Genomic DNA, 24,813 nt, shown 5'->3' with positions numbered 1-24,813 from the left:
TTGCTATCCCAGCAGAGAAGAAGCAGCCCTCTAAAGTAGGGCTGTCCAGCTTTATGGCAGATTCTTTTACTGTTATATAAAATAATTTTATTTATAGTAAATATTTATAGTCTATTTTACAGTTATATATATTCAGGGCTAGATGGCAAATATATTTTATAGCATCATATAATGGGGGAGAGGATGTGGAAACAAGCTCCTTTTATGCTTGTGGTCATGTAGGTCAAAAGGAAAGTAAGCCCTACCGGATGAACAGGTAAAGACAGGATTGCCAATTTTGCTTAAATATGTTTTTAATGGAAAAAAGAAAAAAGGTTCTGTTAGTGCTTCATTTCCCTGTCAATAATTAATAGCAGTGGACAGGCCATAAAGGATCATAAGGATCCAGCAGAGCCTGTGGGAGATGGGGCCCATATGCTGTGTAATACTGCCTGCCTGGAGGCCATCCAGGCTAGGTCTCAGCAGGCCTGGCCCAGAGAAAAAACCATGGGAAGAAGCTTTGATAATTCCTGTAAAGAGTCTCGGCTCCCATGCCAGCTTGCGAATAGCAGACGAATAGCAGGCTCCTCCTTTCTTTGCCTCAGTTTCCATATCTGCCACTTGAGGATAGTCCTAGAGGCCTGCCTTGCAGGAGGGCCATGGCGACAGCGTTTGTTCCTGCAATACTTTGGAAACCTGAAGTGCCATTCAAGTGCTAAAGAAACTCCCTCCCGGGACAGCAGAGCCTGTGCACTCCCCAGTTGCACCCTTCTAGCTTGAAAACTTTTCAAGCCACTTATCTATACACTTCCCCCAGGGTGATGCACCTCTGCCTCAGGCTCCCACTCTCATTCGTCTGCAACATCCTTTCTGCTAACCTCCAAATGGCAGAAGCAAAACAACCTGTGAATGTTGAGAGCATTGTGTGCTTTCAAGACCAGGTCTGATGTTTTCAACATACTCTGTCATTTTCCTGTGCTCAGATTACTGTCTAACATTTCTGGAAAGGCAGTCGGCCACTTAAGCCAATTTCTATGGCATTTTAAAGCTGCACATATGTTTAATATATCTACTACTTCCTTCCCCTGGGCTTCATACTTCTCTTGCCATTCATCTTTTCATACTATATACATAGAATGAGTTATCTACAGCGTCACTAGCATAATATATGGCATTTCCTAACACATACATGGTAAATCCATTAGAAACTTTAACAGCTGTAGACTAACTCCAGCAGAGTGAATGCTCTACCTGGTGGGAAACAATCATAAAGAATACTTTTCCCATTCAGAATTATGAAAAGGCAATAGAAACAGATGCACCCCCCTTCTCAGTTATTTCTCTGACTCCAGGAAGAGGTATGAGTCAATGAAATCAAGGGGGCTGTTTAATCTGAGGCAAGTGGAAAGAAATACTACTTCAAAGAGCAGGCCAAATTCAGATGTGGTGAATAACCGTGTAACATTGTCACAGGTGTAAAGTTTGTGTTCCCACCAAGAGCCAGCTCCAAAGAGCACAGAAGTCAGTACTTCCTCCCAAATTTGAGGGGCTTCAGTGAAACAGGAGGTGCTGTGCCCAGCAGAGTGACGAAGAGTAGATGGCAGAGCCTGCATGGGGCCAGGGCAGGGTGGGAAGTGAAAGACGCCTGACAGGTGGCTTCTCCCACGCTTATAACTCCTGCCTCTGCAGCAGCAGTATAAAATACTGCCAATAATGCTGAGCAAACATTCAGCTGGAATAAAAGCAGCAAATTGATTAAGAAGCCATAGTTTCCTTGCCCATGTCAATTCTTCCACTCTCCTGTTCCCCCAGAATTGGAGAGCCTGCCAGGAGCACATTAATAGGGTACAAACACATCCATTCAACAGCTTGCCCTGCCAGTCCTATAACCACAGCTCAACTAAAGACTAAACCATTTTGTTCATCATCTTTCCACTTTTAGGTAGTGTTATTTTTAATACACTTACATACTTATTTTGGGGTGCTGTAAATGTAAAAGGCCCAAGGGTGGCACAAAGATAAATGCAGAAAAAGAAAGATTGCTTGGGAAATACAGACATTACTTGTTTCTTCTGCTCTGCTATGAAGTCAAAATAGGTGAATTCACCCACTTTTATGACTGAGGCTAGCTATGTAAAGAAATACACAGCTTCCCTTTTTAACCTGCATGAATCTGACTCCACACAATGACTGTCTGGAGGAGTCGCAGCTTGGAGCAGCCACAAGTCCAATGCAGGGAATAGTTTCTAGGACAGTAGAACCACTTCAGAGTGGCTGCTTTTTGCCACATCACATCCCTGCTGTCAGTTGAGTTAATCTGGCTCTTGTAGTACCTTTAAAGATGCACTGGCAATGTAGGTAAAGTGCAATGAAGGAGCTGGTGATTTGAAACGGGTGGGAGGAAGCAATAAGTGAGAGGGCAGAAGAGGCAGCTGTAAATACGAAGTTTGTATGTTGAGAACACAGCAGAAAAGATTCCAGCGTGCACAGACTTTAGGGAACAGGTACTGGATCTGGGAAGAGGAGAGGAAAGGGTGATAGATGAGGAGAAATGGAGCAAAAAAGTATTTGCAAGGCAAGGGTTGGCAGGGATTCCAGACACCTGGGTGGGTGGGAATAAAAATCCAACAATGAGCATTTCTGAAAAGAATCATTAGGGCTAGCAGCAGCCTGGGACATATCACTGCATTTGGTGATCATGTCAGGGCATTGCAGACTCTCAGACAAAGCACTGCAATGCTTCACAGTAACCAGGCGAAGGGTTCTTGGGACTCCACCAGGAAGCTAAGCTTGTGTGATGTCTGTTGCAAATGACTACCGGAGACAAAAGTGGGCAGGATGGCTAGCTTATCAAGGCAAGCGCTGCAGGGGGTAGCTGAGAGAAAGCTGTGCAGCACACATAAATCTTGAATCCTGGCATTCCTTCCCCAGTAATCAAACAGCAGGCTATATTTAGCCCAAAATAAACAGAAACAAAGAACAGCAGGACTAGGCTTAGCTCTAACAGCTGCCACCAGCTGCTCAGAGGGGATGCAGGTACAGTCGGTGTCAGATATAGTTAAATGAGATGGAACAGGGAACATAGCTATGCTTGAGTGAGCAATGTTGGCGTTTGGCTAGAGAATTTCTGCATTTTATTATTTCATAGTTAGCCAGAAGAAAGATTGAATGTCAAGCAAACAAGAGAACGAATGCTATCTACACCATAGCCAGGCTATGGTGAACCACGGGCCAATGAGCAAAGGAAAGGGAGGAGGGAACAAATACAAGTGGACCATCTTGCCATTAAGGGCAAATGCTTCTTTGTGTTGCCCAAACTCTTAGTGTCCAGTCTCTTCGGTTTTAGTATAACAAGAATTAACAAGTGCAGTTTTGATAAAGTCCAAGAAAGGCTGAGTTTTCATGTAGCTAATGGCTAAAAGCTCGTATCTACATGTGGTAATCCCAGTGGGGCTTCTCTGTGCGGCACACTGGATGCCTGCAGTCAATGCTGATCCCAGGAGGTGTCAGCCCTTTGCTTGGACAGCATGCTGCCTGCCTGGTCCCATGAGCCACGACCAGACATGTTGGGGCCCCCACAACAACCCCTACCCTTGTCGGCATGGCAAGGATTCTCGGGACCACACATTCATGGGCAACAGTGACCTATTTGATCCATGAACCCAGGGCTCGCCCTCTATACAAGGATCTATGCCATCCGTTGGACAGAAGTGCAGAAAAGTCATGTCACTGCAACTGGTTGCTTGCAATATTACATGCTGCAGAGTGACATGTTTGCATGCCTGCTGGAGCAGGAACTGTCAGAAAAGCTCACCCAAAGTGGCCTAATTGTTTTTACATTCCTACTAGTACGTATATGCACACTCACAGTACCATCAGTGAACCTGTCCTTGAATGAACAGCATAAAACCAGAGAATGTAAAGACTGGGACTGTTTAATGAGCACTTTACCAATAAATACTAGAGGACAATTAATACAGTGGGTGTTGATCTTGATCGCTGAACAATTGCTTACTCATCTGTTTATCATTACCATTCTTAAAAAATAAACAAAAAAAAGCTACTGATCTACTCCATCAGCATAAAAAACCCACAGACTCTCCTTCCACACACTTTATGGATTTCAGAGGCACCTTATTACAGTAAACCTCCCTAGATGTATCAGTTGGGGCAACAGGGACTACAAAGCTTTTGTGGTTGCTTTCCCTGCCTTACTAGCAGAGCTGAGAGCTTGAGGACTAATCACTCCTTAATAACTCATGTTTCCTCCCCAGAAATCCCTGAAATGAAACTAGCAGTGGAAAACATCTGATCAGGGATTTGTGAGGTAGAAAATCACTTTGAAATGGGCATCTTTCCCAGTAACAAGTACAGTTTTTTGAAAAAGGGGGCTGCATTCTGCTCTATTCCCCATGCGCCCAGACCTTGGACTGGGCTTTGATCCCTGGTAGTGTTTTTCAGACATATCTCCAAATAATGAAAACAAAACAGAGATTTGTTGTAAGCCTCTCTGGCTTGGCTGTTGCTCGAATTGTTCTGCAGGAACTTTTGAGCCCGCATTTCTTTCTCCTAAGTAAGTTCCCCCATCCTGGGTTAGACAGAGAAAATAGTGTAAGCCAGCAGATATAAATCTGTGTCTGCTCAGGACTTTCACAACTGCTGCTAGAATGACTGGGGCTGGTGAGAGCTTTGCTTTTGTGACAGACTGGCTCTTTGCAGGATGATATCCACTGCTGCCACTTTACTGATCATCCCCATGCACCAACTCCATGAACCGAGTTGGGTCAAAAGGTGACAACAGCCCTGTGCCTTTGTGCATCTGATGGCATAAGAAAAGGATATGTTTAACTGCCTTAAAGCAGGCACATATTTGCCAGGGAGGCTATGGGGGCTTTAGCACCTTCCCTCCTCTGTAAGCACCAGCAGAAACCATACATCCTTCTGTGTCACATACCATGGCTGCAGCCCTTCCAGACAGATGAGAGTTGCATCTGCCCTGGCTGCAAGAGCCATACATGCTAATTCAGGAACTTGGAATAGGCAGCCTGGCACATACAGAGCAAAAAGGCAGGTTGGATAGCACAGGCCACAGCTGGACATTCTCTTTTTTGGCCAAAATATAAAGGCAGAGGTATTTTGAGCATTCATAGTCAACTGAGTTACGAGTTGGAAAAACATCAGCCATGCAGTGCTATCCAGTACATGCCCTTCTTTTCTCCTTCTGGTTCACGCATTTTCACTCTTCTTTAGCTTTCTGGGCACATTATGTACCTTGTGATGGCATGGGAAAATGAGGCCTTGAAGTCTTTATTAATTGTTACTACTGTATTTCTAAAAAGAGCTATTTAGGAAATCCTAGCTTTTGTTACCATAGGAATGAAGCTGTAGGATTCCAACTGAAGAGCAAATTAAACAGCATTGTGTAAGTAATTTGAGTATTTTAATTCTCCACTCCCTCCAAGCTCCTCTTGAACATAAAGAATAGGACTTCGAAGGCTCTCCCCCCCCTCAGTGCTGCTTGACTTTAGCTCAAATTAGGATGTGCAGCCCTGCTGTCTAGAGTAGGGCTCAGCAACATCTCTTCCCACCAATGTAACACCTCTTCTTTTTCCCGAGTGAAGCAGCAGCAAAGTGCTCCTTGGCTCAGGCAGAGCTCATCTGTTTTTTTTCAGCTGGTTTAAAGCAATGTTTATGCAATGTTTATACAATAAGGACCAGAAGAATGGAGCATCCAGTCTGCTGTGCAGGAGTGGGTTAGGATGCTTGTACCTGATGAGCTTGCTCAAGAGAAAGTGGAGGTAGCCAGTGATTTACTGCTCAGTGTAATTCTGAAGCAAGCGCCTGAAGCAACTCTTAATTGCACCTTTTTGAGTTGGTTTGCTCCTTTTTTTCTATTTGAAAGGTTTAGGTCTACATTAGGCAAAAACAGGACAGGTGAGTCAACTAGCAATTCTGCTGGCCTGCTCCAACAGAGAGGGGAAGCTGGAAAACAGGGGAGAGGCAAGGAAGGGGATGAGCAGAAAGCTGACACTCAGATTTGCTATACCTGCATGTTTGCTTCTTAAGCCTTTGAACCACAGAAACCTGATAAGCAGTTAGAAAGTAGAGAAAAGTTTTGTTTTCCCTGGCTTTGACTCTTCTCTGAGAGGCTGTCACTATTCTGACTTGTGAACAGTGTTATGGTTTTCCATCTCAGGTTTGAGAGAGGTTTGGATTAATGAGAAGGGACTACTTAGTAGAGCAAGGAGTCTTGCACCCAGTTAAACAGATGTCTAGCATTAATGACAAGATTAGGTTGTTAATCAGCTCTCAGTAATGGTAAAAATAAATGGTTAAAGAGTAGCAGCAAAAATCCACTTTCATGGTGTGTGGGGGACAGCTATAATTCTCCAAATGTCCTGTCCCAGCACAACATATCCTTCTTCAGTGCTTCATTCACTGATCCAAAGTGCTGGTCAGCAATAGGAAGAGGACACTTTCCAGGATATTACAGTATGTGCCTGTAACTTCACAGATGCTTTGAGGTGCTGAAGTCACTTAAAGATTAAGAACCTAATGTCTGGCTCTTCCTCAGCAAATGAAGATGAGCCAAGAAAGCAAACCAGTGACCATATTTTGGCATGACTTTCTGGCAATTACAGTGGCCTTATTTATCACTCAGTATCTCCTTTTCTTCATATGTATCTAGTCCGCTCCAGCACTCTGCCTTGCATTCTTGCTCCTAGAGTCTGGCTTATCTTCTAGCTGTCTGGCCAAGCCTACTCTCACAATATATGGTCAGAGGATCCTGTATCAGCAGCATATGACAAACTGGTCACACTGTGATAGAAAATTACATGGGCACTCTCTCTAAAAACCCATTATCAACACTAATCTAGTGTGGTACTTATCCACAAAATCCAGCTACCTGGAGATTATTTTGTGTCCAGCTCTGCTTTTAGCAAATGTGTAACGGCACTTCCACTATTGCTACTGTGGGCTACAGGCAATTACGTATTTTCTGACCCCCTTTCCTTTTATTTCTGTGTCATTGACTGCGTTGTTGAAACTGGAACTTTTCATAGGAACATACAAGAGGGTTTTCCAAAAGCAAGATGGTAATTCTGGGAGGCAGCTGCTGCTCTGTGGAGGTGGCTGATAATAACTGGGAGTCCTTTCACCCCCTTAAATTCACCTTTTGCGCTGCCTACTTATTTGAACCTTTGTTTCCACACAGATTCACATGCCTGGTCACAATCAATCAAAAAGAGGGGACATTTTATGCAATATTCCCATGCATCCCTTCCCCCCGCCCCAAAATAAAAGAAAAGGGACTCTGAAGGACTAGGATCCTCTCCTTGGCTTTTCATTAAAATGATCTCCCACCCAGATCCAAGACTACAAGAAGAAATTATCACCATAAGTTTTAGTGTAGTGAAAGCTACAAAAAGGATGCAACAGGTAAAAAGGACTCTCATTGATCCTGCGCTGGCAAGCCATTTTAATTGAGCACTTAACTGGTGGTTTTATATTTTTAAATATAAGGCCTCAGGTGATTAGAAATATTGGGGCAGGGGGAGTCTTTCATTGTGTCATTTTTACTGCAGGTGTTTCAACATCCCCCTACACTGTTTCGAACCCAGCCAAAAGACTGGACAACCACAGAAACCATCAACAGAATGTGAGACCAACCAAAAGGAGAACCACTAAAGTTACTTGCTAAAGTTGGAGGAAATGGTGAAATACAGAAGTAGATTTATTAACACATTTCCAGGTAATAAGATATCTGGGAACAGGGCATGGGAGGTGAGAGGGCAATAGGAGAGAAGAAACAGTTTAAACTTTACGAGTATACTAACAGCATTCCCTCAGGTATTTTATTCAAAAAGATGGAACTTAATTTGCATTGTCTTTGTATAAACGGTATAACCTCTAATGACATCTGCATCACATACACCTTTTTTCCTGAAGGCTAACAGAGCTACTTCACTGACAGTTTCTGGTAAGATATTTATAAAAGTATGTTTACCCAGGAAGTAACTGGTTCCAAAGTTAGCTAAACAACAATAACAGCCATTTATGGGCCAGAACCTTGGCACTTTTAATATAAAAGTGACTTCAGGAAAACTGATCTGGTTGACAGCAGCTGAGAGTCTAGCCTAGTGCTCTTAAAAGTAAGTTCTACCCCCTGGCTTATGTCACACAGGCTTCCTTAAAATAAAGGTATCTCACAATTCCAAACTGGCACAGGAGCGTGATTTGACTGAATCTCCTTAATTCCCCATTCTTATGGTACAAGGACATATTATGATGGCCCTTGAGTTGTCATGTTTGTGCTGCACCACAGAGCTACTTGAGAGAGCCTGCATCCCTCACACTGTGCTCATTTATCTGACCAACAGATAGGCTGCTTATGGAAATGGATTTTTAACATTTATGCCTCCCCCTTGTGTTTCTACTATATGAACTTACCAGACCGCATTTATTTCTCAAAAGATCTCTCTAAATGCAAACCTTACACATCCTAAATTTTCCTAGTTTCCTGGTAAATAGAAAAATCCAAGAGAACACTGAGAGTAAAAATCCTTTGCATTGCCGAGCCTAAAATTTCCCATTGAAGTCAACCATTACAGCTATCAGTACTTACCAGAGTAAGTCCAATATTTAACATAGGATCTGCTCTTAGAGGTATACGGAAAAAACATCATATAAATACCTCAATCTAGCACAAGCTATGAAGGGACAAATTAAATAACACTAATTCTGTCTGTTCCAAGGGAAGACAAGAGGAATCCTGTCACTAACTTCATGAGAAGTGTGACTGAGTCGGGGGAGGGTTTTTTTTTTTTTTTTTTTTTTTTTTAAAGCAGTAAGTCCATTTATTTTGGAGAACCTGGAGAAAATAGTGTGGAAAAAAAGGAATAGAGAGCTCCTGGCCTTATCCTGTCCTCTTTGACAGGAATAAAGTCCCAGCTGCCCTTTCGCACAAGGAGTTTATCTGGGCAGTGCTGCACAGAGGGAGCAAGAAGTTACCTGATGACAAGCAGAAGAAGAATCAGCCAACAAACATACCTGACTTGCCCACGCCAGCTCGACCAAAGATCGCCAGCTTCACTTCTGTGCTCTTAGCCATGCTGCAGGAATGGAGTGTCAACAAATTCACGGGCTTATCAAGACTGAGGCAGAACAGTTCCCAGCTCCTGTCTTTGGCTTCACTGTGTCATTGTGATGTCAATCCAGAGCCTAGGGAAGAACACCACGAGGATGGAGCAGCAAGTAGCCAGGCTCTCCCTTAAAATGCTTTTTATTTATTTATTTATTTTAAAATAGGCATAATTGATGCTACGCTCCAGCTTTAAACATTGCCATAACACCACTGACACATTTGGCACTGTTCAGGCAAAATGTATCTTAAGCTTTCTAGCTCTTGCTGTTACTTTCACCCTGGCACTGTAACACTGAAAAAGGTACTTCCTCAATAACCCAAAGTACTTGTCGCACAGCTCTATATAAGGTTCCTTATCCTGCTTTTTTTTTTCTTTAAGCTGGGATTACTTATATTTACTATCTTTGCCTTAACTTTGATGTATTAGTTTTTGCAGAATGTATTTAAAAGCCACGACTATTCAATAATAATGCCTGCACATAGCAGATCTTTCCCCAAGTCATTCAATTCCAGAAACGTCTCAATTACACAGCTGCAGTTGCTTAAAAATCTCTAAGCACTCATACCTTGCCCATACTGCTAAAAAAAATCTGTACCTAAAAGTTCTCTAGTCCTCCTTGTTTAAGCTGCCTCAGCTCATACATATATAAGCATCCAGCAAAGCATGATGTTAGAAAAGGATGCCAGACTTTCTGGCGATGCAGTTTTAACAGGCCACATGGGAATTATCTATATTCACAGCTTTGCTGCATGACCTTGAACAAGCCACTTAACACTTCCATGCCTTGATTTCTCTACCCAGACAGTAAACTATAATATTGCTTGCCTTTGTAAAATGCTTTAAGATCCTGGGTGAAAAATGACAACTGTGATGATGATGATAATCCTTAGTCCTGAGTAAAACCTCAAAAATTTAGTCTCTGTTTAAAAAAGGGTAGAACTTTACTTGTGAATACTACCTGTTATGAAGGTTTGCCATTGTCCTAAAATGTCCACTTCAATCACAAATTCTAACACTGACACATGAACTCCTGGGTCATTATTGCCTGCTCTACAGCAAAATACATTTCAAACGTTTCTTAAAACAAAAGCTCAGGGATTTTCTCTGTAGAAAGATATGCTGTAACAAGAGTAACCAGATCTTCTGTAGTGAAGGGTTACTAATATACCTCCGAGATCTTTATGATCTCCTGGCTTATTTTGTATAAGGAATATCAGATCCCACTCACCTTGCGCGAACAGCTAGAAATGCCAAGGGTTTTAGGAGCGGTTTCATCTAGCGGGGGTCACCAGCATCTCCCTCCGAAGAAAGCCCACTGCTGCCTCCCGTCTGCAACCCACCGAGGCGGCGCGGCGCGGCTGGCCGGCCGGCAGCGAACCCGGCGGCGCCGGCTGCACCGACACCTCCCCTCCGCGCCCGCGGAGCCGGGCGGAGATGCCGCCTATATATATGTATATACGGAGGGATTCGCACGGGCTCCGCTCCCCCGGCGGCGCCCCGGCAGGTGCCGCCCACCGCGGCGGGGGAGGCGCCGGCGGCCGCTCCCCTCCGCGCCCCCCGCGCCTTCCCATTCGGCCCCCTCCCCGCGCCCGCGGAGGAGCAGCCCCGCGGCCGCCCGGCTCCGCGCCGCCCGCCCCGCGCTCACCTCCCCGCGCCCGGCCGGCAGCGCGCGGGGCCCGGGCTCCGCCGCGGCGCTCGGCGACGGAGGCGCAGTCGCGGCCCCGGCGCGGCGCGGAGCGGAGCGGCGCGTCCCGGCGGCAGCTCCCGCGGCGCGACGCGGTGCGGTGCGGTGCGCTGCAGCGCGACGCAGCGCGGGGGCGCCCCCTGCGGGCCGCCGGGCGCGGCGCGGCGGAGGGGCCGGGGCCGAGCGCTCCGCGCCGCTCCACGCCCGCGGCGCCTTGGCGGCAGGAAGCGGCGAGAGCCCCCCGCCGCTCCCAAGCCCCTCCTCCCCGGCGCGGCGCGGCGCGGAAGGTGAGCGAGGGGCCGCCGCTCCCGCTCTGCGGGAAGCGTCCCCCGGTGCCGTGCCCCGTCTCCGAAAAGAATACGCTAAATCCTGTAATTTTGGCGTGCTTGACTTAGATGCAGCCTGTACTTACACGGGACAGTGCCTGTCATCATTTCTGACTGAGCATCGGCAGCATGAAGCGCTGCGCCTTGCTAGCAGGCTCGGCCAGCGGCTGCCCTGCAGTTCAACTCAGCATCTCAGGTACTCCCTTCCCTTCCCTTAGTGCTGTTCGCCGATACCACCCCACGCACTGTGTAACTCTATAAAATGTCAGAGTCTCTCCTTGTCCTTACAAGGCTAACAGCATAGCAACGGTAATGTGGCTGTTTCATCATGCCATTATCTAGTAGCACCGATGTTTTACACGGCGCTCGTTAGGTTTCCCAACATGGGTTACAGCAAAGGAAAGTGTTATTTCATGTTGCAAATGGGGAAAATGAACCATGTAATTGCTTGAGTCCATCCAAGAGGCTAGCATCAGAGCCAGGAATAAAACTCTGAAATGGTAGGACCACCTTCAGCGGACAACTCTTACTTCCTTGTTTATTAAACTATCTGGTAATGTAAAGACACATTAGTAACAGATGTGAAACAGGGCTCAAAAGCACTTCAAGTTCAGTGGATGTTCCTCCTCTGTTTCTCTTCCAGCCCAGAGATGACTGAGATGCAATATGAGTAAAAGAAATGGCTCAGTGTCCTTCTTGATGCAAAATTAAGTAGAACTTGGATCAGAAAAGTTCCTCCATGATCCAAGTCTCTCCACAAGAATATGATAACCGTAAGGGAGGCTGGGCTGTTCACAAGTCAGTCCTGAGGAGAAATGAGAACCTACTATTCCCTGCGTGCTGTGCCAGCTGCAGGCCCTCAGGAGCAGATCTTAAAATAGTTGTACTGCATATCATTTAAAGGCAAAAAATTAGAAGGCAGATGTGAAAGTAATAGTGTGGTTTATGCTTTACTTCTTAAAAATAAATGCTGAGGCTTTAAGCCTACCCTCTTTGTTTGGTTTACATAATTTAGAAGGATTAGCTTTTTCCATCCTCCTAAGAGAACAACTGGTGAGTGTCTATTTTGCATCTGGGGAAATGTGTGTTAGTCTCGAGGCCTGACATTTGTTTTGTGTCTATGGAATTCACCTGCATGGGCCTGTCAAATTAAATACGATAACTGGCTTTTCCAAAGCAGTAGGTAATTTATTGGTTATTAAAAATCCTAGTCTCTGTGCAGTCTGCTTGTGATGGAGTCTCTTATCGGTATCAGGGCATAAGAATTTAGTAAATACTAATCATGAACACAGGCAAAAGGTTTTAGCCTGTTATGAGACCCACTGGCCTGGTCCAGGACTGCTTCAGTTGTAGTGTGCTTTCTCTGTACTCATTGTGCTGCTTGTACATAATGCTGATGTGCGTGGGGTTTTTTGGTTTTGTTTTTCTTTTTCCCAAAATAGACTTTGAAAGCTTTTTCCTACAGACCAAGGACCACCTTGCTTTGTCATCGGCAATGGCTTTCCCACTTGTGCTGATCCTAAAACATGGGTATTATCCTGGCATGGGAAATGAGACCAAGCCTGTCCCTTGTGAAGAGCATCGCATGACTGACTGCCACATCCCATTTCTGCCCTTCCATCATACAAAAACTCAAGAGAAAGGGAGCAAAGCTGAAGGTGCCAGCAGTCAGATACTGCACAGTGTGTGTGCTGTCAGGGTCCAATTTCAGCCTGACTCAGAGAAGCCAGGAGCGCCCCACTGCCCATCACTGCTCCGGCAGCTGCATGCATCTTAGATTTGTGCCTCTGCTCTTGTCCATTGCACCTCTGGTGAGTGTTGCGTAGCCTTAATTCATTTTTGAAAAAGGGACTGTGGTACATTTATAAATATTACCCTTGTGTGACCAGGAATTGAAGCAGTCACAGCATAAGAGGGTAGCTGGGTTATGGAAATTAGTGGTTGCAGTGGAGCTGAAAGGAACTCACTCCTTTTACAGGCTCCTTTTTTCAGCATCAAAGCAGTGAAGCATGTCTGCCCAAGGTTATTGGTGACTTTACCTGTGCCTTCAGTCTCTCCTAGCGGCAACTTGGAGCCTCCCGGCAGGGCAGAGCAAGCAACCTGTGACAGCAGGTCCACAGCTCTGCAGTTGCAGTGGGGTCTGTAACATGGGCCTGCACCTAGTGATGCAACAGCTGCCTTATTTCCCTGTTATCCACACCTGTCTGTATCCCTTTTCCTCTGGAAGCTTCCTGGTGCTGGACCCAGAGCAAGAACCTGGGCTTGTTTACAAGTCTGGTAAAGACCTGCGGTCAGCCAATATCAGCAAGTCAGAGCTTCAGACTGCCTCTGTTCACCAGTGACCCTAATGACCGAAGAGCAGATAATGAAATAGGAGGCCGAACAACCTGAACTGCAGATGAAGCCACACATTCTTAAGTCAAACCAAAACACTGCTTCAAGGTCATTGAAGAGATGCATCCTAGCAGTTGTGAAGAAGTATTTTAGAAAGACTCACAAGTGTAAGTGCAATTAAATAATACTTTACTAGCTTAATAAGATATCTAAGTTGCCAAAGTCCAGCATGTTCTTTCTGTCTGGTCTGGGGGGTGGCACCTGTTCGCCAGCAGACATTTCTACTAGCTTATTACTTTCATTTCTGGTCATTTCTGGTATCTTTTCTGGAGATGTTTCTGTTGTGAAAGCCAATGGCATTTGCTTCCTGAACTGTAGGAGAAGAGACTGGTGTGATATTGCAGGCCTGACAGCTAATGTGTGAAGCAGTATTATAAACTGTAAAGGACTGCTGAAACTGTGGTATTTTTTTTCCAATGCTGGAAATTCCATCATAGATGACAATGTTGCAGGTTTCAAGAACTTCCAAAACAGGCTTTGGGCATGGGGTTTAATGTGACTGATAAGAGGAAAAGGTGACAAGAGACCTGATTTTACAAAGTCATTTAGGAGTCTCTAAGTCCTATAGAAATCAGTGGCATTTCATCTTCTAAGTACCTTTATGCAAGTGAGTCCAAGCATCTACAAACTGTGGAGCCGATCATGGTGGTGGTGGCATGGACGGAGATACACAGACTCTCTGGGTAAGGTCCCTGCTGTAAGGAGCGGGTTAGTAAACTCAGGCTTTGTGCAGCAGGCCTGCAATGGAAATGTTGTATTATCTGTGCTGATGCTTTAGAAGAGCAGTCTGGAGCTGCAGAGATGCCTGCTCTAGAGCAGAGCACACCTGGGCCAGAGCTGGATGCCCACCTCAAGCAGCCACCCATCGGAGACCCATCGGTTCACTCCTTAGCTCTTCCTTGCAGCAGTCTCCTGAGGGCTGAGATGCTGCTTGGTTACTAGGAGAAAAACTACTGAATAAATAACACGTTAACGCAAATATTTGTAGCTATTACTAAAGGTTCACAGGGAAACATTCTGATTGTTTTCTTCATTTTGACAGAATATCTTCCAAATGTTTCTGTGTTGGCTCCAGGCAACGTACATAAATCTGTTCAGTTATGCTAATCTAGCGCCATGAAAAAAGAATTGCTAACTTTATCATTAAATTATAGACAAACTTTGCTGTTAGTTTGGGTTGTAGTCATTATGAAGTATTGCTGTTTTGAATTAATATTACATTTTCTCATATTTTTCCTTGTGGCTCATGAAACTGAGATGGTAATAATGTGTTTCTTGACTGTATCTGAGGATTTATAACTTCTTTATTTCTCTCAACCTTTTTCCCACTGTATATGAGAAAAATCAAATACCTATTTTTTTAAGATGCAGACTTTATTATTTGATGGGTGATTATTAATAGTGTAGTACATAAGGCCACAATCTTGCATACATTTGTTTGTGTTTAACTTTACCTAGACAGGCTTAATGGAGCAGCTAAGAAAGCTGTAGCTTCCCTATGAGCATCACTTGACGCCGTGCTAGCTGTGGGTCCCCTGGCAGGGAAGCATCCGTGGGAGTACCTAATCCCTACACACCCTGTATTATTGTGTTTTCTTGTGTATGTGCAGGTAGACCCATAGGTCAGAGGGTTATTCTCCTTTGCTAAGCCAAGTCCTGATTTTGTGAACACCAAGACTATACCACAAAAAAAACTACCACTGTAGTGATGGAATACCCTGAAAATTAATACAGGCCTGTGCAGAGATGATACATAAGGTTGCCGTATTTTAGGTTACAGCCAGAACTGACTCAGAGCTTTGTAGCAACATAAATGAGACTGAATTTTGTTGCCATTCATTTGAGGGACAGCGGCTGGGGCCAGGCACTCTCTCCTCTCCCTCTCCCTTCCCGGGCATGCAGAGGGGCCAAACGGGCGAGCAGGGAAGCACGTGTCACCCGTGAATGGTGCTGCAGCTCCCTGCGCTCCCGGGGCAGGGAAGGGGAGAGCAGCCAGCCCTATCGCCAGCAACTCACACTTGTGCTCCAGCCAGGAGGAGGAAGGGCGGCCATGGATCGCACCGCTAAAACATTTTGTTCAGTTTGGCTTCACGAGGTGCCGAAACAGAGCCCTGGAGGTAAATGTGGGATGTGCTTGGTAGTATGTTGCTGATCTCACACATGCAAATGCCTCTGTGGCCTAACGCAGGCCTGCTATCTAAGCATGCATCTGGCATTTTTGCACAGAGACACATAAATACACAGCTTGGATTGCTTGCAGTAGCCAGATTGTTATCAGATATATTTAATGGTGCTACATGTGCAAAGTTCAGCGACATGGCTCAGCAGGAGCTACGCTGAGTAGAGCAGCGAGGCACAAACGCACCTTTTATAACGCATGGCAAATGGGTACTCTTCATGCTGCCCAAATTAGAAGGGCAGAAATTCTGCTTATCTGTGTTTCTTTTCGACTGTGCCACTGGCTAGGTTGTATCCTGACATTCTGCCCTTAAAAATGGACACACTGTGACTGCACGCTCGCTGGACTACAGCAGCGACTGCAGACTCCATCCAGTTTGGTCCCTTATTATTGATCTTGCTCGTTGTTTAAGGCTTGCTTTTCTGCTGTTGTTGCTTCTCCCTCCACATGCACTCAGATCACAGAGAGATCCTTTAATAGTTTTTTCTTGATGTAAAACTAACTGATGTATAACTTTAAAGAACACAGGGTGAGTGTAACTCTGTTGCACGTATTTGAAATGAATACTTACTTGCTTTAAACCCAAAGAATTCCAGCTTCTACACTGAAATAAGTTTAGATCAATAATTAAATAATCTGCATAATATTCTCCAAACTAGCTAGTACTCTTCTAATAGCAAGATTTGTGTGGTGGTTTTAATCAAATACAGTTATAGAATTAAAAACCACTGGTAACAGTTGCAACAAATTTTGCAACAAATGTGCAATACCAGACTATTAATGAATGAGTTACACTGATGTGTCATCTTAATTTCTTACAGATGTATTCATGTTTCTTGAAAGGACTGGTGGAAATTATCATTAATTCATTTGCTATTCATGTTAATGAATGCTAGCCCTTATTCTTCCTCAATGGTATTATGACTGCAATCTGAATTGCTGTAGATACCCCACTGTAATTCATCATTGCTTCAGTGTTCAAATTCTCTGGTGGAACTAGATATTGATGTCGAAAACATCTGGAGTTTTCTGTCTCTCATCTTTTTTTCTACCTCCTTCCCTCTGTTTAATCAAGAGAATGGGAAGGGGAAATTGCTGCCATTGTTAATATGCTCAAGAAACTGAATGACTGCTAGGGCTCTGGAGGATATTTAGACCTACATTGTAGGAGATACAGATTCATTTGCTTCCTTTGTTTGTCTCCATATCTAACAACCCTTCAGCAGAAAATGCTGGTGGCAGCTGGGTGGGACATCCCTAGTACAAAGAACTGGACCCAAGTGGGCGTTTTGATATCAGCCCTGGGGTCTTCACTTGTACTGTGGCTCAGCTGCTATATAAAAAGTAGGCCTGTTCCCAGAAATGAGATTGAGGAGCAACTACCTTAAATATCCTGTAACTTTATAACTTTAGTGGTCATGACACTCCCTGAGAGGTGGGAGGCCATGATTTCAACTCCCACGCTAAAGCCAAGAAGAGAATTTGATGGGGGACGCCATACCACAGGGAACTGTCCTAGCTACCACAGTTCATGTATGTATATGACTATATACCCCATTTCTTTCACTGGAGCTGTTTCATGTTGTATAAAACAGTTCTGTTCTTGCTGTAGAAAAGAAACAAGTAGGCTGTCCTCGATTTTAAGTAGGAGTCTGTTTATCTGCACATACTCAAATCTAAATTTGCTTCCTAACTGGGCTGTTCAAATGCTAGCCCTTTCTCAGAGGTAGGGTTTAAATGAGCTCAGGGATACACTGGAAGGGAAATCTTGAAATGTGGGCTATTCTTTAGCCTGCCTTTGCTTGCACTGCATGGCAATACATACACCATGCTGCCTTGTGGTAATGTCGCTGTGGCCAATATCAGATAGACATTTCAGCCTGGATCCTTCCTAAAATGGCCTGATAACATGTGTAGCAAGATGCAGTGGAAATAGTGGGCACAGCCAGACATTTGGATACAGGCTGCTGTCGAGGAGCCTGCATGTCTGTCTTGCTTGACTCTCAGATGTAGCTGAGGTAGACACAGCTGAAACGGGTAACTCGTTAGCCCTGTGGCTAGGATGAAGACAACTGTAGCAGTCCTTGCCACAAAGAATATTTAATTACATACATCAGTATGAGAAAATGAGAGCGTGCTGCCTCAAAACAATGTGGTCTTCATGGATAGAGCACTATCTTGTGAGTTTGCAGAGAGCTGGATTCAGAGCCCTTCAGGAAAGTGGGAAATTTGACTTGGTATGTTGTATCGCTAACACTGGCTAATAGGGTAAAGATAAAGGGGGAAGAAGTGAGGAAATTGCCACCATGATAGTAGTATTCTTAGCTTCTCCTCAGATATCCAGAACTGAAATGTTTCCTTTTAGGTTGGTCAGACCATCCCATTAATAGAAAATGATTTTTTTTTTTCAGGAGAACCAGTTTATTATCATTTCCTTGGTTTCCCACTGATTTGTATTCCTATGTGTAACAGACAGTAATTTTGTTTAAAAAATCTGTAAATGTTTATAAAATCTCCAGAAATGTGCTATTGTGCTTTCTTCCCTCCTTGTCTGCTGCGTCTAGGAGGAATTCCTATAAAGATAATTCACTGTCCTCCTTCAAATCTAGCCTGTAAAACTCCTCCATGCCTTAAGTCCTAAAATCAACTTGACAAGGGTTTGTCTACAAATATGTTATCACCACTGCCTATCATGTTAAGCAATATATTCACAATCTTTCTTCTCCATCTATCTACACTGCACAGTTGTCTCCTTAAATTGCGAGCATGTTTACATAAGGAACTAACTTTTGAACATCTGAACACCCAGCAGCTGGAATGGCCTCTGCACAAATTCACATCAATGTCATAGTGACCTGCCATACAAACACCTTGAAGGAAAAGTAGTAGATAAGCTATTCTGTCAGGGACTGAATGATCTGCTATCAGTGAGACCTGCGAGCTTACGGGGCTGAGCTATTTCTTCTGTCCTCCCATATCTGCTTGAACCATTTAATCTTGCCTTGAACTGTGCCTTTATATTCCTTCTCTAGGGTACTGCTCTGGAGAATGATACACTGGGATTTTATACTGCCACTTTTCACTACAATATTTGGAGAGAAAAACCACCGATTATTTAGATTATTGACTCCTCCGAAGTCAGTGTCATCTAAATACTTTTTTGGAACTATCCCTGAATTCTTTATGTATAAGATGATGAAGGAATTCAAGCGGTGTCTGACTCTTTTCTCTGTTCAGGACACAGCTCGTGAAGGACATGAGGTCTTTCAGGCACCGTAGTAGCTAGTCTGAGCTGGTGTCGGACGCTGAGCTTTTCTGTCCTGCCGTACAACTGTAGGACATGAGATGACTGCCCTGGTGGGTAATCCGTCCTCATCTGGAAATCATTACTGCTAATCAGTCTAGCTTTTATATACTAGTTACTGTTATCATATTACTTATCAAGGTTTCTGTGAACTAGTTTCTGAGACTGTGTGTGCCATAAAAATGTTCAGTTTACAACAAAGACCGTAAGGCACCCTTTGTAAACAAGTCATTAACAAAGCAACATAAAACTTTGTTAGGACAGCATGAGACAGCCATTTGGAGATACCTTCCAACCACGCAGAAGGCAAAGTTAACAAAGAGGCATTACAAAAATGAAGTTCTCAGCACATTGTACTGTGAGGTGGAGACGCTCCAGAAGGACTTATTTTCAAAAGCAACTGTTAATACCGTAATTTCAGAAATCCTTTAAGCACATGTTGAATTCCCATTGACTGTACGTTCAGCTGAAGCCAAAGCTTGAAGGATTCAACAAGACAACAGTGATTAAAACAGCAGAAGTAAATACCAAAAGTTCAGTCTCTAGTTCTTTACTCAGGCTTTTCCCATTCTCATATAAACATAAATCCCATTGAAAACAGGTTTAGCATTATTGTGCAGATTAACTAACCAAGCAGTAGCTGATTTATTTAAGCTGCTCATAATTTCAGCATCCACTGTTCTAGTGGGAATATAATTAAGAGTACTTCTTGAGGAACACTATCTACTAATGCCTGTACTATACCCTTAATTAGCACAGTATCATCCATCATAATAATGTCTTTAAAAAAAATTCACAAAATGTTTTATGCTTCAGTAAGACAAGAAATTAAAAAAGCAAATGCTTTATTTTGAAATACTTACAGCTAATACTTAAAATTGGTTTAATTCCTTTTCCATTTCGGCTTTATCCAGAAAAAAACTAGGCAACTTATAATTCAGAGCAATGAACATAACTGCAATATCCTCACATGATTAAAGAACATCCTGTACGATGGTACATTGTTTATTCTTTTTTTGATTGAGTCTTTTGCGTAAGGAATGAAATAGCACATTTTCTCTAATGTCAGAAGGTTGTAGTTCAGCCATTTCATGTGTACAGGTGCAAAATGGGTACTGAAAAAGAATATATTAAGTGAAATAGCTTAGTTATAAGACTTTTACATAATTTTGGCTGATTGGCTAAGTTTATTTTTAACCGTGCGTTCTTAAACACAAAGAACAGTATTTTTTCCTCAGTTGAGATGATTTCTATTTACATCTGTTTAAGGACAGAGAGAATCTGAAATCTTTGTAGTGAAGAACGAAAACTGAGGACTTTTCTGTAGTGTTCTGTATCTGGACTGCAACACCAAAATGGCAGCTCATAGCTGTGCTTGAGACAAAACAGGGAGATGTCAACATATTTAAAACTGCCATACACAAAACAAAGCATAGTATAGCTCTTTTTATTTAAGTAACACTGATGAGCACGTCATACGTTCTTGTAAATGTCAGTATCAACATAAGAGTTTATCATCTGCTTACCTTAAAGTTTTGGTAAAAAACATGACCGGATAGTTGTGCTTCAAATTTTCGGTATCTGCTTGGAAAGTTTTTAAGAGGTCATATTCATAAAGAACTCCTAAGCACATTTTCTGAAAATCAGTCACCCAGAATTGTCAGTTACTTTTGAAAACACCAGCTAATGTCTAAAATCACTAATAATTGAATTGGTATTCATCTTTTGAGTGATTTAATTAGTGGTTGCTTAACATAACATATCTTAGACCAGTTTGACTTTCAGAGAATATTGATCTTTGTGACTTTGCAAATACTAGTTCCATATTACATATTTGCAATTAAGCAACCAAACTGAGGTAGCCCATGCCACCCATCCTGCATATGATGTGGATGTGTGTTTGTAATGCTTTGTATTTACTGATAGTTGTATAAGTATACTAGAGCTATTTTTCAGTTGTAATAAAATTACAGGATACTTTGTATTGTTCTCTCTTATGATTCGGTCAGGCCTCAATGAAACATGATTATATGCACCTAACCAATTACTCAAGCATGGGATAACGTGTCCCCAGCTAGGATTAGTGTCTGCAGATAGTGTCTTCATTCTAGGCATTGCTACTAATGGCATCCCCTTGAAAACAGCAAGGAGTGGGCATGTTATTTCACCTAACTTTAGCCATCTAATAAGCATCTAGTCTAAGCTACTAGTCTAAACCTCTGCAATCCATGGAGTTACCTCTAGCAGGCCATTCCTCCTGTTAGATATCTGTCTCCAAAAACAGATAGACTGTCTCCAAAGACAGACTTTAGAGACACCAGTGTTTCAATACAACCCAACAACTTACTGCCACTATAATCTACTTCAGCAACCCTTCTCACCTAGCTGGAGATTGATCGTAGTCATCCTGCCTCCTTTTATAGCCAGACACCTACTCTGGGTGCAATGAGATGCATTGAGTCTAGCAACACTCTTTTTTTTTTTTTCCCCCATTAATGGTAAAATGGTTTTAGTTGGGTAGCTCAAATGGAGCCATCCACTTCTGGTCAAGTGAATCTTATTTCCAGCTGAAGGCTTCAAGGTTTTAGTTCTCAGGATCCATCCCTCTGAGGCAATCTCCAAGGAAGTGACTGCCCCAAGGATGGAGATGCAGGACTTTTCTCAGAGAATTCAAAATTTGGTATTCATGTTTTATGTATGTGCCATACCAGGCAGGTTTGTGGCTTTCATTGTTTACACTGACAATGGGAAACCTATAAAAATAACATATATTTGTGGTATCATCTTGTACACAGTTTTGGTCTATGGACAGTGATTTGTTTTCCTGACCACAACAGAAGCATTCTAGAAAGCTTCATGTGTCATTCCTACAAGCTTTTCACCCAAGAAGCTTTGTCTGTTTGCCTCCCGTAACTCCTGGTTTGTCTTCCTCCAGCTTTTACAATCTAAAACAAATATCCTAACCATGGTATTTGCAAACTATGATCTGCCTGGCTTTGTTATGAGAGCTGATGCTTTAGGCAGTCACCATCATCATTTGCACCTATATCTGCTACATAAAGGGCTTGATTGCTCCTTCTCTTGAGCAGGAATAGGAGGGACAGTTTGGCTTTAAAGAGGTCCACTATTGTCCTCAGTGCTAAACCCCACTATTACTGCCATAGCAACCACAAGTGCCATTTAGTATAACAACCATCTCCAGATGCACACAGCTATTTAACTTGGGTTTCAGGGTAGCAGATCTTAAAAGGCACAAACTAGCTGTCTGTATTTAAAAATTTAAATTCCTAGGCTGAATCTCAAATGAAACAAAATTATTTTCCCTTTTAGGCTTTCTGGGGATGCCATGGTGAGAGGAATGCATTTTTACGTCTTTTTTAAAGCAAGCAACATGTGCATTCCATGGCTTTTTGCCATCTTCATCATTAAGCCACCTTCTTTCCTGACTTGTATTAATTTCATAAGCACTGAAACTCTGCTGAATGTCCAGACAAACCAAAAATAACCTTTGAAAATAATGCAATATAAAAATGATTGCTTTTCAAGAGACAAAGTAATCTGCTCTTTGGTGCCTCATTACTGTGTTGTTAAAACACCAGTTACGTTGCTGGTAACCAAAGATATCAAGAAATTAAAAGCAGCTAATTGCTTGTGAACTGCTTCTGAATCATAACTAAAGAAACCTTGTGTAGGTGCAGCTTTGAACTATCAAAATGCTTTTAGATAACGTGATGTGAGGACCTTACTGAGCTCATGAGATAGCAGAGTTTATGCACATAAAATTTTTTAATGGGGTGCAAATTTGTTCCTTGTTTCTTTGATTTGTGCCAAGGGTTGAACACTCATCCTATATTTTAAGGGGCATTTCTTCCTTATCTTCATTTTTCACATAAGTGGAAGGCTGTATTAAGTGATCAAAACTTTGCAGAGCAACACTAATGCTAAGCAGTGGCTGTTCATTAAATCTTGTTTTCCGTGTGTAACTGAGGTTGGACAAAACTAACCTTTTAACAAAATCTAACCCCAATTAAAAAGGAGAAGAAAACAGTTTTACAATAATCCCACCCTGAAGTGCAAACTTAACCCAAAACTTAGGGATGTGGGTTCATTGTTAAGACTTGGCAGGGCATTCGTTTTAGGAAGAGACTCATCTTTTTGGGCACCCACTGTTGTCAGTGGAGGAAATGAAGGCGTCTTCCAGGTAATTCAGAGGACCTGCAGAGCTGGGCTTCTGGCTCACATCACTCTTAACGGCAGCTTCTCTCTATTGCTGATTACAAAGGGAGCCAAGATGATTAGCCACCCTACCTAAAATTACCTCTCTGGAATTAATCCCTTTGCCTGTTAAGACTTATAACCCCCCAGGTCTCTTTGCACTTGTAAGCCAGGCAAGGAGATGGTATGTAGCAATGAAAACTTCTGGAAAAATTTATTATGGGCTACCTAAGCCGCAAATGCTTGTTACATATGAGCTGCAAATTGACTGAAAAGGGACATTGCATACTGTGTGTGGTGTAAGGGTTTGAAATCTGATAGCCAGACAGCTCCTGGCACAGTAAAGAAATTTCTAGACTGAGGTCTTACCGAAGCTCTCTGGATACTTTCATTCAGTACATAGGGAGAAAAAAAAGCCATTAAGGGCTTCTTTGTAATCTGTTGGTGTTGTGTTGGTCTCCTATGTGAACTCTGAAACCCCAAGTTAGACCCAGGCTGAGATTTGGGAGCATCTGTAGGAAGTACTGGGAACATTTGCTCACAGTAGAGTTTCAGTGTCTGGGTCCTAGTTATATGTACTAAAAGCTATTTCACCAGAGGCTTTTTGTTTGGGAGTCCTGTGTGCTTAGTTTCAGACAACAGTATTTACATTTAAGCAGCACCTTTAGAACCAAAGTCCTACATTTGTCTCTAAGGTTTTTTACAGAGATGATTGTAATGATCACTGAAATGCAGAAAATATGTGTTTTTCTCAAATGTTTAGTCTATTGTATGATATGATTAACCTGTATACTCGATCTTTTTGTATGTAGTGGTGACTTTATCCTCTGTATTTATCATGGCCTAAATAAGACACAGCATCTGGGGTCTGTCAGCCCATAATACAGGGGGTGCAGAGCACATAAGGTGATTGCTTTGGCTTTAGCTCATTTTAGCAGCACGTATACTAAACTAGGAACAATACAGAGATTAGCATGGCTCTGTGCAAGGATGAGACACAAATGTGTGAAATGCTCCATGTCTTGGCCTGCAGCCACACCACCCTGAACTGAACTTGTCCACACTGGAGCTTGTCTCTTGGAAGCTAAGCGGGGTTAGGCCCAGTTAGTACTAGGATGAGAGCTCTCTTGGAAATTCTGGGTGCTGTAGGCTTCCGGCTCGACATAAGTAAAAAATTTTCACCCTGAGGACAGTCAAATATTGGAACTGGCTGCCCAGAGAGGTTGTGGAGTCTCTGTCCTTGCAAGCTTTCAAAACCTGACTGAACAAAGCAGTGGGTGACCAGGCCTGCATTCAGGGCTGACCCTGCTTTTAGCAGAAGGCTGAGCTGGATGACCTGCTGAGAATGTGTCTGACCTCAATTATTCTATGATTCTGTAGTGTAAGGGTTAATTTTATGTATTTCAGTGCATTTATGTGTTTTTGTTGATAATGTTACATGGCTACAGGAGTTAAAACTATAATGGTAATATTCCATAACTGTGATAATTGTAACATTAGAAGAGGTCTCACTTTCTGACGTGAGTAGAAAAAATATTTTTCATAGATTTCTAAAGATAGCACTAATTGCCCTAAGACTTACTTTT

At 43.0% G+C, this 24,813-nt stretch overlaps 1 protein-coding gene and 1 non-coding gene across 4 annotated transcripts in view; one reads left to right on the top strand and one right to left on the bottom strand.

Annotated features, from left to right (window-relative positions):
• Positions 1–11,289, bottom strand: part of RERG (RAS like estrogen regulated growth inhibitor) — a 110,956-nt gene extending 99,667 nt beyond the window's left edge. Inside the window, exons 1-2 of one of the 3 annotated variants that reach the window (XM_067306698.1) lie at positions 11,222–11,289; positions 9,031–9,201 (exon numbers count right to left, since the gene is read on the bottom strand). In XM_067306698.1, coding sequence (XP_067162799.1) covers positions 9,031–9,091 — 61 coding nt within the window. In that variant the 5' untranslated portion in view covers positions 9,092–9,201; positions 11,222–11,289. Of the gene's footprint in view, positions 1–9,030; positions 9,202–10,353; positions 10,583–10,770; positions 10,845–11,221 lie in introns of those variants that run through there. The other 2 variants (XM_067306689.1, XM_067306681.1) reach the window with 2 other exon arrangements.
• A 12,860-nt stretch (positions 11,290–24,149) lies between these two features.
• On the top strand, positions 24,150–24,252 carry LOC136991188 (U6 spliceosomal RNA). The gene has a single exon (XR_010883232.1). It is a non-coding gene; the product is annotated as a U6 spliceosomal RNA (small nuclear RNA).
• The last annotated feature ends 561 nt before the right edge of the window (positions 24,253–24,813 follow it).

Source organism: Apteryx mantelli, chromosome 1 (genome assembly GCF_036417845.1).
Source record: "Apteryx mantelli isolate bAptMan1 chromosome 1, bAptMan1.hap1, whole genome shotgun sequence".
Taxonomy (NCBI): Eukaryota; Metazoa; Chordata; class Aves; order Apterygiformes; family Apterygidae; genus Apteryx; species Apteryx mantelli.
Note: the sequence above shows the minus strand (reverse complement) of the source record. Positions and strands in the feature narration are given on the sequence as shown.